The sequence below is a fragment of the Hyperolius riggenbachi genome, chromosome 9, assembly GCF_040937935.1.
Source record: "Hyperolius riggenbachi isolate aHypRig1 chromosome 9, aHypRig1.pri, whole genome shotgun sequence".
Taxonomy (NCBI): Eukaryota; Metazoa; Chordata; class Amphibia; order Anura; family Hyperoliidae; genus Hyperolius; species Hyperolius riggenbachi.
In genome coordinates this window covers 282,066,923-282,082,332 of record NC_090654.1, presented here as the reverse complement: position 1 = coordinate 282,082,332, position 15,410 = coordinate 282,066,923, and the positions used below count along the sequence as shown (strand labels likewise).

General features: G+C 43.3%; 1 protein-coding gene across 2 annotated transcripts in view; it reads right to left on the bottom strand.

The window, feature by feature from the left end:
- Positions 1-15,410, bottom strand: part of EVL (Enah/Vasp-like) — a 230,518-nt gene that overhangs the window by 214,681 nt on the left and 427 nt on the right. Inside the window, exon 1 of one of the 2 annotated variants that reach the window (XM_068254685.1) lies at positions 14,983-15,083. The exons of the other annotated variant lie outside the window; for it this stretch is intronic. Coding sequence (XP_068110786.1) covers positions 14,983-14,993 — 11 coding nt within the window. The 5' untranslated portion in view covers positions 14,994-15,083. Of the gene's footprint in view, positions 1-14,982; positions 15,084-15,410 lie in introns of those variants that run through there. 2 annotated transcript variants of the gene reach the window in all.

The window sequence follows — 15,410 nt, the reverse complement described above, 5'->3', positions numbered from 1 at the left end:
GACCCTCACTGATAAGAAATTCCAACTCTAAAACACGTTCCTAGCAGAAAATGGCTTTTGAGAGCAAGAAAGAGATAAAAAGGGGAATTTCTTATCAGTGAGGGTCACACTGTAGTCACTTCCTGTCTGAGTCAGGACTGAGTCAGCCACTTACATACCTGATATTTAACTCTTTCAGGCAGAGAAAGAAAAAAAAGGAACACAGCATAGTTATTTGTGTGCTAGGCACTGTACATACCCATGTCTATCTCATGTCACATGTCACTTTGGGTATCCTTTAAGGCCTCGCTGCAGGGCCGCACAACTCAGCACACAAGTGATTCCCTCCTCCCTTTTCTGCCCATCAACAGAGATTTCTGTTGGTGGGCTCTGATCGCTCCCAGGATTGTTCATTTATTTATTACAAATAAATATATATATTTTTTTATAAATATACCTATTTTTTTTTTTATCATTTCCTTATCCTTTCCTCCCCCTGCCATCGGATGTTTGAATGTGCTCCCTGTGTCTGTGTGGGTTTCCTCTGGGCACTCCATTTTTCTCTCACATCCTAAGGCTGCTTACACACAGGGACGTTACAGACGCACGTTAGTGCAGCCTGTAACGCTCCCCCAACGCACAGCAATGTAACACAAGTGGGCTGTTCACACTGCCCACATTGCATTACATGTAACGCTGCACGTTGTAGTGAAAGTGCAGCATGCTACGGCGTTAGAGGCTTAAGCCGCGTTAGACTGTTTGCACATGCTCAGTAATGTTGGGGAGGAGAGGAGAGTGGCCAGGCACATGGCTAATTAATATTCACTGCACTCAGTGACGTGCAGTGTTTACTTCCTGGTGCGGCCGCTCTGTGCGGCGATTGGCCGGGCGGGACCACGTGATGCCGCATGCGTCCAAGAGTACGCATCACGGCATCACGGACGCCAGAGTGAGCTGCACAACGCGGCTCGCTCCGACGTCCACACCAGAGAGCGCCAGGCCTTGCGTTAGGTGCACGTTATGCGACCTTAACGTAGCACCTAACGCAACGTCTTGGTGTGCAAGTACCAAAACATACAGGTAAGTTTATTGGCTTCCCTCTAAATTGTCCCTAGACTATGATACATACATTACACGATACATACATAGACATAGGCCTATGGTAGGGATTAGATTGTGAGCCTGAGGGACAGACAATATACTCTGTACAGCGCTGCGGACGATGTTGGTGCTATATACAGTAAATACTAAATAATATTAAGTCTATGAATACCGTTTCTGGGGCTCTGTGCTGCACGACCCACCCCAACAACTACTGAGAACCAACACATCATGGAAGGAACTTTTATAAATATCTCACACGATGCATTTTAGTTGTGATCCAGGACAGACTAAACATTTACACAAAGGAGCTAAAAGTGGAACCTCGAGATGTTTTATAAATCCTCAGGCTGTTTCTAAACAGATGCAAGAAGTGGGATTTGTTATATTACTGGAAGGACGCATCAACTGTGGCTCTATATACAGCGGATAAGATCAGCCAAACACGCCTGCCGCACTTGTAGCACCCAACTCCTCCAGCAAAGGAATGTCACCATGGTGGGCTCCACAGCTTCATGTGATCTCCACTAACCCCGCACACCTTTCCCACTCTCATGCGCGCCTGCAGGATTTCTCAAGAGCTGCCCCCGTCCTCCTGAACTCCCTTCAACTTCCCATCACACTTTCTCCAGCTTTCAACACATTCAAGCAAGCCCTCAAAACCCACCTTTCTCAGATGGCCTACCCACCCCCTACCACACAGTAACTTTTTACTGAATATTTATTACTCAGCCCTACCTAGTGTGTCCACCTCCACCCGCTTAGATTGTAAGCCTTTAGCTGGGCCCCCCTCCTTCCCTAGTGTAGTCTAAATGATTGTGTGCTCCCTTCCTATGACCACCTCATACTTCTATTACTGGGCCTGCCTAACCAGCCCAAATCACATGATCATGTATCTTGTACCCTCTCCCTTCCCTAGTGTATTCTACATGATTGTGTGCTCCCTTCCTATGACCACCTCGTACTTGTATTACTGGACCTACCTAACCAGCCCAAATCACATGATCATGTATCTTGTACTCTCTCCCTTCCCTAGTGTAGTCTAAATGATCCTGTGCTCATTTCCTATGACATCCCTGTACTTGAATTACTGGGCCTACCTACCAGCCCAAATCACACGATTATGTATCTTGTACCCTGTTTGCCTTGTATAGCTTTGTCCTATTTTGTATAACCTGTTATGTCTGTCATCCTTTGCATCATATTGTGTATGTATTGTCCAGCGCTGGGAAATATGTCGGCGCTTTATAAATACAATAAATAATAATAATAACCAATAGCTAGCCAGGTCAAGCCAACACAGATAGGACGATGCTGGGGTAACCAGTATTCACCCTAATGGAGAAAGGAGGGGCATGAACTCAGCGCACGAGCAGCCCTTTGGCTTCTGGCCCAGTGGTGGGAACATTGTCACACCTCCCCTACCAGTGCTGAAGAAAAGCTGAAACTAACTTCCAAATGTTGTCCTAGACCGGTGTATTCAGAGCTGGTTTTTGCCGTATCTAGGCTCTCCGATCAGCCGATGTCAAATAAATAACTTTGACATTTCCTGGACGGATAGCGTCCACTTCCTTCATCACAGACTGCTATCGTAACGGGCTGCAGTCTTCAGTCTGGGCCCCGCCCCCTTGTTTTCTGAACAGCGGAGCAATGCTATCTGTGTGCAGTCCATGTACTCTGTTGCCTCTGGTCATGTGATCAAAATATTTTTTTTTTCTTTTTAGAAATAAACTTGTAACTTTACAAAAAAAAAGGATACATACTTAAGTCACTAGGGGAAGGCTCTCCTCCTCCGCGACCCCTCGGCTGCAGGCTGGGACACTCCTTATCTTTGCTGCCGCACTGTGCAGGTGCCTGGGGGTTCCGGCTTGTGCAGTAGCATGAAGCCACTTGCGCACAGAGAAAGAAGGCACGCACAATATGCGCAGGCTGTACTTTGCACCTGTGCAGTGCGGCTATGCTGGTGCACAGAGGGGCCTTTAATGTCAAAGATTGTATAGAGGGTCCCAGGGTAGCGCAGGAGGGGTGTAGGGAGACCAGGTAAACCTCTGGACAATTCAAAGACCACCCCTAATGTGTCACTTTTTTTAGGCCCTTTTAACACTTGTAAGCACGTGTTGCTTTACCTTGTTTTGCCGCTTGAGTGACAAAGGTGTGTGTGTGTGTGTGTGTGTGTGTGTGTGTGTGTGTGTGTGTGTGTGTGTGTGTGTGTGTGTGTGTGTGTGTGTGTGTGTGTGTGTGTGTGTGTGTGTGTGTGTGTGTGTGTGTGTGTGTATGTGTGTGTGTGTGTGTGTGTGTGTGTGTGTGTGTGTGTGTGTGTGTGTGTGTGTGTGTGTGTGTGTGTGTGTGTGTGTGTGTGTGTGTGTGTGTGTGTGTGTGTGTGTGTGTGTGTGTGTGTGTGTGTGTGTGTGTGTGTGTGTGTGCGCGCGCGCGCGCTCTTCAATTTATTTATTAATGACCTAGTAGATGCGGTAGAAAGCAATGTTGCTATTTTTGCAGATGATACAAAATTGTGCAGAATCATCAACTCTCAGGAAGATAGTGTCATATTGCAACAGGATCTGGATAGGATGGCTATATGGGCACATACATGGCAGATGAAATTCAATGTTAAAAATGTAAAGTCATGCGTTTTGGTCGTACCAATGGTCTAGCACCATACAAAATAAATGGGATACAGTTGGGGACATCAAACTTGGAGAAGGACTTAGGAGTACTCATTGACAACAAGTTAAATAATCGTACTCAATGCCAAGCCACTGCAGCTAAAGCGAACAAAATTTTGGGATGCATTAAAAGGGAAATAAAAATTCGAGATGCTAGCATAATATTGCCCCTGTTTAACTCTCTAGTAAGGCCACATCTGGAATATGGAATTCAGTTCTGGGCACCACATTACAAAAAAGATATTGCAGTTTTAGAGCAGGTGCAGAGATGAGCTACAAAATTGATACATGGGATGGAAGGTCTTACTTATCAAGAAAGGTTAGATAAACTGGGTTTATTTAGTCTAGAGAAAAGATGCCTTAGAGGAGATCTAATTAACATGTATAAATACATCAGAGGGCAATATAATAGCTTGGCGGATGAGCGTTTTGTCCCTAGGCCTTCTCAAAGGACTAGAGGACATGATCTGCGCATGGAGGAAAAACGTTTTAGCCATTTATTTAGGAAAGGGTTCTTTACAGTAAGAGTGATTAAGATGTGAAATGCATTGCCACAGGAAGTCGTTATGGCAAACTCTATACCTGCATTTAAAGTGGGCTTAGATGCTTTCCTTGCGTTGAAAGACATCCATGGCTACAATTACTAGGTTATGCCTAATGATGTTGATCCAGGGATTTTATCTGATTGCCATCTGGAGTCGGGAAGGAATTTTTCCCTTTTGAGGCTAATTGGACCATGCCTTGTGGGGTTTTTTTCGCCTTCCTCTGGATCAACAGGGATATGTGAGGGAGCAGGCTGGAGGTGTACTTTGCACTGGTTGAACTCGATGGACGTATGTCTTTTTTCAACCAAAATAACTATGTAACTACATGGGAATTAGAAAAAGCGAAGCTTCCGAGAGAAGCTGTTGCTTTTTCTGCAGGGGAGAGGAATCAGTGATCGGGCACCATAGCCCGATTCACTAATTCCTGGACTACCGGATCCGCGTCCGGGAGCTCGCGTGCACGCGCGCGATCGGCCACGGGAGCGCGCCTGTCCTCCTTGACGTATAACTACGTCAAGGAGGACAAAGTGGTTAAGTTACATTAGTTATGTTAATTAAAATAGATAGGTAATATAACCTCTTACCCACTGTGTTTTAAAATAACAGGCAAATGTTTGTGATTTCATGGGGGCAGCCTTTTTTTTCATGAGGGCAGCCATCTTTTTGATTGAAAGGAGGTGAACAGGGAGCATGAGACACAGTTCCAACTGTCCTGTGTCCTGATCACCCCTCCCAGCTGGGCGCTAGGCATCAAATCTCAAATAAAAATAAAAAAAAAAACCATTGCGCCAAAACAGCAGGACAACAACATCATCAGAAATCCCATCATGCTTTGCACAGCATCAGGGGAACAATGCCCGGGCAGTTTTTTTCTGTGCAGCTAAACATGAGGCTTGGGTAAAAAAAAACAAAGTTCTGATGGTGTGAAACTGTTAAAAAAAACACCAAGCCTTTTCATTGCTGCTGAGTAGATTTTTAGTTTGGAGGTTTACTTTAATCTGGCCTTAAAGAGACTCCGTAACAAAAATTGCATCCTGTTTTTAATCATCCTACATGTTCCAAAAGCTATTCTAATGTGTTCTGGCTAACTGCAGCACTTTCTACTATGACAGTCTCTGTAATAAATCAATGTATCTTTCCCCTGTCAGACTTGTCGGCCTGTGTCTGGAAGGCTGCCAAGTTCTTCAGTGTTGTGGTTCTGCTATGAACTCACCCTTCCTGGCCCCTCTATGCATACTGCCTGTGTGTTATTTAGATAAGAGAGAAGAGAGAAGCTGCTCTAATCAGCTGGATAAATCGTCCTCTGAGCTGGCTGGGCTTTCACATACTGAGGAATTACAAACAAGGGCAAAGCTGTTTGCAGAAAGAAAAGAGCAGCCTGAAACTTCAGTGCATGGGGGAAAGAAACACACAAATGATCTCTTGAGATTCAAAAGGAATGCTGTATACAGCCTGCTTATGTATGGATGTATTTTCTATGTGTAGACATACTGTACATCAACCTACTTCCTGTTTTGGTGGCCATTTTGTTTGTTTACAAACAAACTTTTTAAAACTGTTTTTAACCACTTTTAATGCGGCGAGGAGCGGCGAAATTGTGACAGAGGGTAATAGGAGATGTCCCCTAACGCACTGGTATGTTTACTTTTGAGCAATTTTAACAATACAGATTCTCTTTAAGGTGGTTACAGGTACCCTTTTAGGGCCCGTTCACACTGCACGCGTTTCCAGCCACGTTTTGGAAACGCGTGCAGGAGGCCGACACGCACGACATCAGACATTGCATAGAGTGCAATGTCTGATGTTCACACTGCATGCGTTCCGGACCTCTGCGGTCCGGGAACGCATGCTGCACGCAGATTTTGACAAAACGCGTGGCTGTCCCATTCACTTTTCAGTGATGGGATCAGCCACGCAATGCACACAAACGCGGATGGCGTGCGTTCGTACGCGTTGCGGTCCACACGCGTTCCGCACGCATGGCCATCCGCGTTTGTGATCTGAACGGGCCCTTACTGCAGTAGGCTCTTTTCACATGCAAATAGTAATATTTGGGCACTTTGATTATGGAGCTATTAGAGCAGCCTTTCTCAACCTTTCTACCCTGGAGGAACCCTGCAAATAGCTTTTGGATCTCAGGGAACCCCTGCAAACAATTTTTTGATCTCGAGGAACCCCTGCATTTATTTTGCAGGAAGCGTGGTCTTTAAAAGTATGTGTGGCTGCTTATTTCACTACCCCTATTACACTGTCACTCATTATACTGTCTCCTGAGCCCCCAATTTAGTGCTTCTTGTTACAGTACCACCTATTATAGTGTGCTCTATTATACTTCCCCCACGATGGGGGAAACTGCCAAGGAACCCCTGCAGAGTACTCAAGGAACCCTGGTTGAGAAAGCCTGGATTAGATGGTATTTTTTAGATCTGCACCTAGCGACGGACTTGAACTTGTACATAACATCCGGAAAGGAGAAGAAATGGAAGTTTAGGTCTGTCGTTTTAGAAAGCTGGGCCCAGCTGTCGGCTAAAATTGCCATAATCCAACTGAACGGTTTCTCAGATGACGGCATTCAATTATTCCACACTGTTCATGGCAAGGTGGATCTATCTAACAAATGACGAAGTCGAAATCGGTCAGACTACAATGAAGGATCCACAGCAATGGTCAATTTCCACACAAATACGTTAAGTTGAGGCTTAACTAGGGTTTCCCCTCTTATGGACCAGAGCAATTTTCACCTTTTAGTGCTCCTCTCTGTCATTCGCCAATAACTTTTTCACTACTTATCACAAAAAATTATCTATATCTTGTTTTTTTTCACCACCAATTAGGCTTTCTTTGAGTGGTACATTTTGCTAAGAATTATTTTATTATAACTGAATTTTAACGGGAATAATAAGAAAATAAAAATCATTATTTCTCAGTTTTCTGCCATTGTAGTTTTAAAATAAGAATGTGCTACTGTGGATAAAACCAACACATTTTATTTGGCCATTTGTCATATTTATTACATGGTGACAATGGGGTTGATTCACAAAACCGTGCTATGACAAATAGCACGCCTTACTAGAGACAGCACGCCTTATCAACGTTAACATGCCTTATCAGAGTAGTATAGTGAAAGCTACGAGCCCTCAAAGCAGGACGAGTGCCATTGTCAATTAACAGGCATACATTTGTAGCGCTCACTATGCTACTCTGATAAGGCGTGTTAACTTTAATAAGGCGTGTTATCTCTGATAAGGAGTGCTATCTCTGATAAGGTGTGCTATCTCTGATAAGGTGTTCTATTTGTCATAGCACGGTTTAGTGAATCAACCCCAATATGTGTTTTCTTTTGATAACTATTGGAAGAGTGGGGCAGGTAAGGGGTTAATTAAAGGGGTATTTTATGTATTTTTATTTACTGGGATGTATGAAGGTGTAATTTTACTATTGGCCACTACACGTCCCCCGCACTTTATTCTTTCTGTGTACTGTGAACAATACACAGGAAAAAGGTGTGTGTATGCTTTACTTTCACTTTTGTCAATGACCACCGCCATCTCATTGATACCGATGATCATTGATGACAGGCACTTTGATCGGTGAATGGGAACTATGGTGGGCTTGTGGAGGATCTGAGAAGCCCCTAGGCCATCTGATGATTTCCCACTATTTAGGCAAGTATATAAGTTTTACCATATTTCTCCCCTCTGGTTTGCTGTAATGCTAGGCTGGGTTTGGTGGTGGGTATAGGATGACCTGGTCGGTGGGGGAGGTCCTATCAAGACCTCCACACCTGGGAAACGATGTCCAGAATTTCAGTTGGATCGGCTTATGTGGGCAGCACAGTCCCTGCTTAGAACAGACATTTTTAAGCACAGCAGGCTGCTCATTTGGACCCCAGATGTCACCGCATGGAATCCACTAACAGGAAACGGATTCTGAACAAGAAATATGGGCTCAATGTACATCTAAAGGTCCAACAAAATTGTGTCTCTCCAACCGCACCGAACAGCAAGTCCCAGAAATCCAGGTAGTAATTTTACCAAAACTTCAAGAAAAACTTTAACCAAGGAATGAGGCCTGAAACCCACTACAAATCGCAAAGCGCTATTGCAATCGCTCACGTTTTTTAATGAGTGAATTGTCAGCGATTTCATGAGCGTTTTCTGACGATTTTAGTAGTGATTTTAAAAAATGTAAGCTTTTTGCCAGTGATTGTGTTTGCGATCAGCGATTTTAATTCTGATTGGTTGTTTCGAATTATTATTATTTTTTTACAGTTTGTGGTAATTTAAAATCACATGTGTAGCGATTCATGAGCGATTTGCCAGAGCTTGTATCGTTTATACTGAAGCGCAAACGCTCCAAAATGCTGCATGTCCTGCGATGGCGATTTTGCTAATCGCAATCGCTACTGTGGAATTTGTTACATTTATTCACACTGCCAGAGCTTTTAGGGAAATTACTAGCGATTTAAAGCGATCCCTAAACGATCAAATAAACACTCTAGTGGGTTCCAGGCCTCAACTTCATTTCTATTAGTAGCCAAGGTGCAGAGCTTGGAGCGCCTAAGAGATCAGCGCCTCAAGGATTAGGCTCTCCAAGCTCTTGGGTCCTTGGCAACCCAGATACGGCTTTACTTTGATCTGAGGAAGCGGACTGTGCTCCACGAAACGCGTTATCATTTCTGTGTCTGGTTATTAATATTTCTTTCTTATATTGGCATTGCCCCTTCTTCTTAGAGGTAAGCCATTTTATATTTACACATCCATGGTTAATTTTGTGGGGTGCCTTCTCCCTCCCAGTGAACTGGATAACATGGCCATTAGATCGATCTTGCGATCGATTTCCAGATAGAATTGGTTGAAATAATTGATTGGGAATGCTGAAAAGCGAAAGTCACAAGGGCTTGATCCCATGCATTCCATATTGCGATGACCAACGGACCCCTTGCTGGTGCCCCCCCCCCCAAGTGTATAGGTCTCCCAGTACTCATGTGCAGTGTTGAAGGCTTAACCAGCACACCCAAAAAGGAGTAAGATGGAATGGAGCCCGAGGCAATATAGCATGTTTTGTGCACCGCTGATGGTCACCTGACTTTCTTTTTGTTAAATTTGCTGGGTAAGCATCCACATAGTCCCTAGACCCTCTCCAGGCCCTGGGCAACTGCCTAGGTTTGCCTTGTTCATGATCTGGCTCTGAATGGATCGGTGTACTATGATGCACTGCAGAACAGGTTATATAATAGATCCATACAAGAGTTATATAACGAATACACACACAAGGTATCCCTAGCTGACTGCAAATGGGAAAAATAAATAAATAAATCACAGGCTGATATATACAGGTGACACTCGAAAAATTACAATATTGTGCAAAAGTCCATTTATTTCTGTAATTCAACTTAAAAGGTGAAACTAATGCTACGTACACACTTGCAACTATGGTTGTTTGAAACAGCAGCTTAACGATCTGCCGACAATCGGGTAAAGTAATTTACTAAACGATCAATAAGTAGAACGAACGAACGATATCAGCACGATGAGAAAATCCAACAGGACGGATCATATTGAAAGACAATCGTTACAAAACTATAGTGTGTACAGTTCTCTGCCGAGCACGATCGTTACAAGGGCCAATGCGCGTGTGTTGGATTCTGCCCAGCTTCCGTACTTCCTGTGTAGCGCGGCCCGTAACGATTGTCACATTATACATTTCAAACAAACTTTGTTTGCAAGTTAACTTTCATATATTCTTATCTATTGTAACCCCATGGTTTTTTTTTTAATTTTATATAAATATGTACGCAACATTTCCCTCTGATCGTTCTTTTCTGCGAGAACGATCGTTAATATGTGTATGATGATTGCTGCATCCCATCGTTGCATTCCAATCCTTCCAATATTGTTTGTCTGGCAACTATTGGTCCTTGTAAATGATCGCTATCACAAGTGTGTACGTAGCCAGGGGCGTATCTGGGTAATATACAGCCTATGGCAAACACTGAAATTGCGCCCCCACTCTGGTCAGAGCCCCCTTCCCCTCTAAAAACAGCATCCTTTCTTGTGTACATGTGCTATGGTTGCCTGTGTTTTTGGGCTTGAGATTGCTGAAATTACTTTTTGGGGAAATATCTTTTCTTATTTTCTCTCTGTCCTCTTTTTTTAACACTAAACCAAGAGCACCCTATATACATAAATTAAGTAGCCATGTTCCCCAGATGACAGAATTCATCTGATCTGAGGTCTAAGTGACAGGGAGGCATGGGGGCAGGCATGGCAGTGCAGCTCAGGGACAGGCATTGCGTCCATTGTGCTGTGGCGCCCATGGCACGAGCCATGCCTGCACCCCTCTAGATACGCCGCTGTGTGTAGAATAACACATGAAATAGGAACCCATTGCAGGTGTTTTGGGTGAATTAGCTGATTAGAGTCGGACACTTTGGGCCGAGAATATTGAACCTTTTCAGAATAGTCTAATTGCATGAGATTTGGATTTGGGGTTCTCATAAGCTGTATGCCCTAATCATCAAAATTATAATAAATAAAAGCTTGAAATATCTAACTTTGCATGTAATGAGTCTATTTCATATATCTGTTTCACTTTTTAGGGCTTGTTCACCCTAAGGCTGGTTTCACAGTGGGACGTTACAGGCGCACATTAGAGCAGCCTGTAACGCAGCCCACCGCACAGTAATGAAAAATCAATGGGCTGTTCACAGTGCCCACGTTGCGTTACATTGTAACGCTGCGTCACAAGACAATGTACTGCATGCAGTACTTTGGACGCGGCTGAGCCACGTTAGACTGCTTGCACATGCTCAGTAATGTGGGGGAGGAGCGGAGAGCGGCCAGGCACATGGCTAATTAATATTCCCTGCACTCAGTGACGTGCAGTGTTTACTTCCTGGAGCGGCCGCTCTGTGCGGCGATTGGCCGGCGGGACCACGTGATGCCGCATGCGCACAAGAGTGTGCATCACGGCATCACTAACGCCAGAGTGAGCTGCACAACGCGGCTCACTCTGACGTCCAGATCCAGCACCACCAGGCGTTCCGTTAGGGGGACGTTATGCGACCTTAACGCCCCCTCTAACGCAACGTCCTGGTGTGAAATTAGCCTAAAGGCTTGATTTACTAAAACGTGATAACTCAAATATCACACCTTATCAAACATATCACACGCCTTATCAGAGTAGCATGTAGTGTGCTAATTGGCAATGGCACTCGTCCTGCCCTGAGCCCCTGCGGGTTCCCAGCGCTCACTATGCTACTCTGATAAGGCGTTATATCTTTGATAAGGTGTGATATCTTTGATAAGGTGTGATATCATTGATAAGGTGAGATATCTTTGATAAGGTGAGATATCTTTGATAAGGCGTGATATCTTTGATAAGGTGTGATATTTTGATAAGGTGTGATATCTTTGATAAGGTGAGATATCTTTGATAAGGTGTGATATCTTTGATAAGGTGAGATATCTTTAATAAGGTGTGATATCTTTAATAAGGTGTGATAACGTTGATAAGGTGTGATATCTTTGATAAGATGTGAGGGGCCTGATTTACAAAGCGGTGCTAACAGTTAGCACCCTGGTGAAAAGCCCTTTATCATGCCTAAACTCAGTTTAGGCATGATAAGTTTAGGTGTGATAAGTTTAGGTGTGATAAGTTTAGGCATGATAAGTTTAGGTGTGATAAGTTTAGGTGTGATAAGTTTAAGCGCCAACTGCGTTAGCACCGCTGTGCACAGCTGATCAAAAGTTTTACGCTAGCAAAGACTGGTGCACTTCGTATAAAGTTTAATGGCGCTGCTTTGCGTGCGGGACTTTGCAAGCGATCTAAACTTATCTAAACTTAGCATGCCTAAACTTATCACACCTAAACTTTTCATGCCTAAACTTATCACACCTAAACTGGCTTTTCACCAGAGTGGTGCAATGGTTATCATGCCTAAAGTCTCTAACTGGGTTAGCACCGCTTTGTGAATCGAGCCCGATATCTTTGATAAGGTGTGATATCTTTGATAAGGTGTGATATCTTTGATAAGGTGTGATATCTTTGATAAGGTGTGATATCTTTGATAAGGTGTGATATCTTTGATAAGGTGTGATATCTTTGATAAGGTGAGATATCTTTGATAAGGTGTGATATCTTTGATAAGGTGTGATATCTTTGATAAGGTGTGATATCTTTGATAAGGTGTGATATCTTTGATAAGGTGTGATATCTTTGATAAGGTGTGATATTTGAGTTATCACGGTTAAGTGAATCAAGCCCTAAGCGATCTCGCTCTTTTTTTTTAGCGCTGGCGATTGCCTTAAAAGCTCTTGTACAATGTTCACTTACGTAAGTGTTCTCACACAAGCATTGAGCTTTCCATCCAAACCCAAACCCGGCTCCTACATTCTGAGCGTTTTTCGATTCAATAGAAAGAACAGGGAAAATCGCAAAGTGCTTGAAGAAGCAATTTGAAAAGCGATTTCCCGAGCGCTTAAATGAAGAAATCCATTGTATTTATTCATTTCCGGGTCAAAGAGTTCACTTTGATGGACGTCAAGTGGTGAAGAAAATCGTCGCTCCACAAAAGCACTTTTCTAAGCGAAAATCACCCAAAAAGCGATTGTAAAAGCACTTTAAAAAATTACACTATAAATCACTCAGCGCTTGTGATAAATATAAATTTTTTTTTTTTTTTACTTAACATTTCAATGTCACCAGAGGTTGAATAAGATTACCTTACCAGGGCAAGATCATGCAAAATGGTTGCAGGAGGCCTTACCCATCGCTCTGCGGCCTTGAGCCTATTTTAAGCGCAGCCAATGTACAGGGTGACATCACAGGATGCCAGTGCTAGTATTAGGATAGGTTGGCATGAACAGCCCTGCTACTGTGTCTGTCACTCAAACAAACACTGGCTGATGTAGCCTCTAATCTCACTGCATTCCATTGTCACCCTGTGTAGATGACTGTCCCTTCACTGCCAACATGTCCTGTGCATACAGCTGATCCTTCTACACAATGCAATGTCAAAAGCAAAGCAATCCTTGCTGCAGAAATAGAATGTCGCCAATCCCTGCACACTACATCACAAATCATTTCCTTGCGTACATCCTAAAAATACCGTCAATCCTTGCACACAACTGCAAACTATATGCCAGTATGTCGTGTTTATTGCCAATCCGACGAACGTAACCAGAGTAGCGTAAAATCAGCAGTCCTTGCATACAATAGCACATCTATAAATCTAAAACGTAAACATCGCCAGTGCAACATAATCGTGCAAACGATCCTTGCATTAAACAAAATAACATAAACAGGCCCAACGTAATGATAGAACCAAACCTGGCAAGTGTCAGAACATATATAAATCAAACATCCCCATTACTGGCGCAGGATAATATTGTCAATCCCTTGCCTACAATGGATCATACAGAAATCCACCAATGCAGCATAGCAATATAACCAATCTTCAAGCGCAACATAAAAACAGACTCAATAGAAATATTAACAAACACAATGTGATAACAATAAAAGCATAATTATGCCTGATGTAAACATTACCACTACAGCACAAAATATCCCCAATCTCTTCAAACAGAATAGCATCAACTAACCCAATAATATATACCGGTAAATATTACCAAGGAAACATAATAACACTACCAATCATTGCATACAAAAGGCCAGAAATAAATCCAGCATAAACATTAATAGTACAGCACAAACATAACCCCAATCCTTGCATAACGTACACAACAGGCATAACCAAGCCAAATAACAGTATTACCAGCGCAGAATACCAAATCGTGTAAACAAACCAACGTAAACATGACCGGTGCAGAACAACATTACCAAAACACCATAAATAAAGGCAATATAAACAACAACATAGCATAGCACTAATTCTTATACAGAGATACAAAAAAGCCAATAAATACTACACTGATCTCTACACGCAGGTGCAAAATAACATTCATCTATCCTTGTACATCAAAGATCATCAGAATGCCAAGACAACACTGTATAGTAATCCTTATACACACCTGCAGCATTCTATGAGCACACAATAACATATATATGATATTATTACAGCCCATAAAGCCATAAGCCTCATTATATAACTGCAACATACAGAAATGCTACATACTATCATCCCCTATATATAATATACACTAAATGCCATCCACAATGCCCCTCTATGCCCACCCCCAATCCATTTATACCTTTTTAAAGAAGGTAAATGAATGACTGATCACACATAACACGCACAGCATAATAGCATCAATGATCATTCTCACAACATAAACCAACCACTGAAGCATACAGAAAATGCTACACTATATAATCTGCTGCACATCCATGCAACACGTCACCCACCCCTGTACACAGCTGAGAAAATATATGTATTTAATTATTTATAATTATACACCAAATGCTACTGACACCCCCAATGCCCGCTCTGCCCAATCCCTCTATGCCTTTTACAGAAAGTCAACGAATGAATGAAAGCACATAATACAGACAGACAACATAATAAATACCATAATCAACGCAACACACCTGCAACATAAAATGGAACATACAGAATCGCAACATTGTATAATATGCTGCAAATCAATGCAATGGCTTATATATATACACTAAATGGCCCTGCCACCCCCAATGCCCCCTGTCTATGAATAGGAAAGAAATGTCATTACTGCAGCAGCATCCCTGCCGGAGTCCTTGCGCTGCTGCCAGGCTTCCAGGAGTGATGATGTCATAGTGGGGATCACAGCTACATTGCCTAGGCACAACCCAGCGATTAACTAGTTCCAGGCCAGGTAGCCCGGTGACAGCCCACCGAGCCCTGCCTCCCAGTCTGGCTGCTAGAGGGTTAAATCACTCTCCCTGAGCCACCCCCACCCCCCTCTCTCTGCTACATCACACAGCCTATGGATGGGGGGCTGGGCTGCAAGGGGTTAAACGCACAGCCATAATGGCAAAATGCACATGTGAGTCAGACCTGGTACCATTCAATGCCCCCCCCCCTCCATGCCCCCCATTGCAGGGGGCACATTGTTAAGCTGGGCACCCCTCTCCCTGGGCTGAGCACTGACAGCTCTGCAATGAATGGAGGATCTGCTAG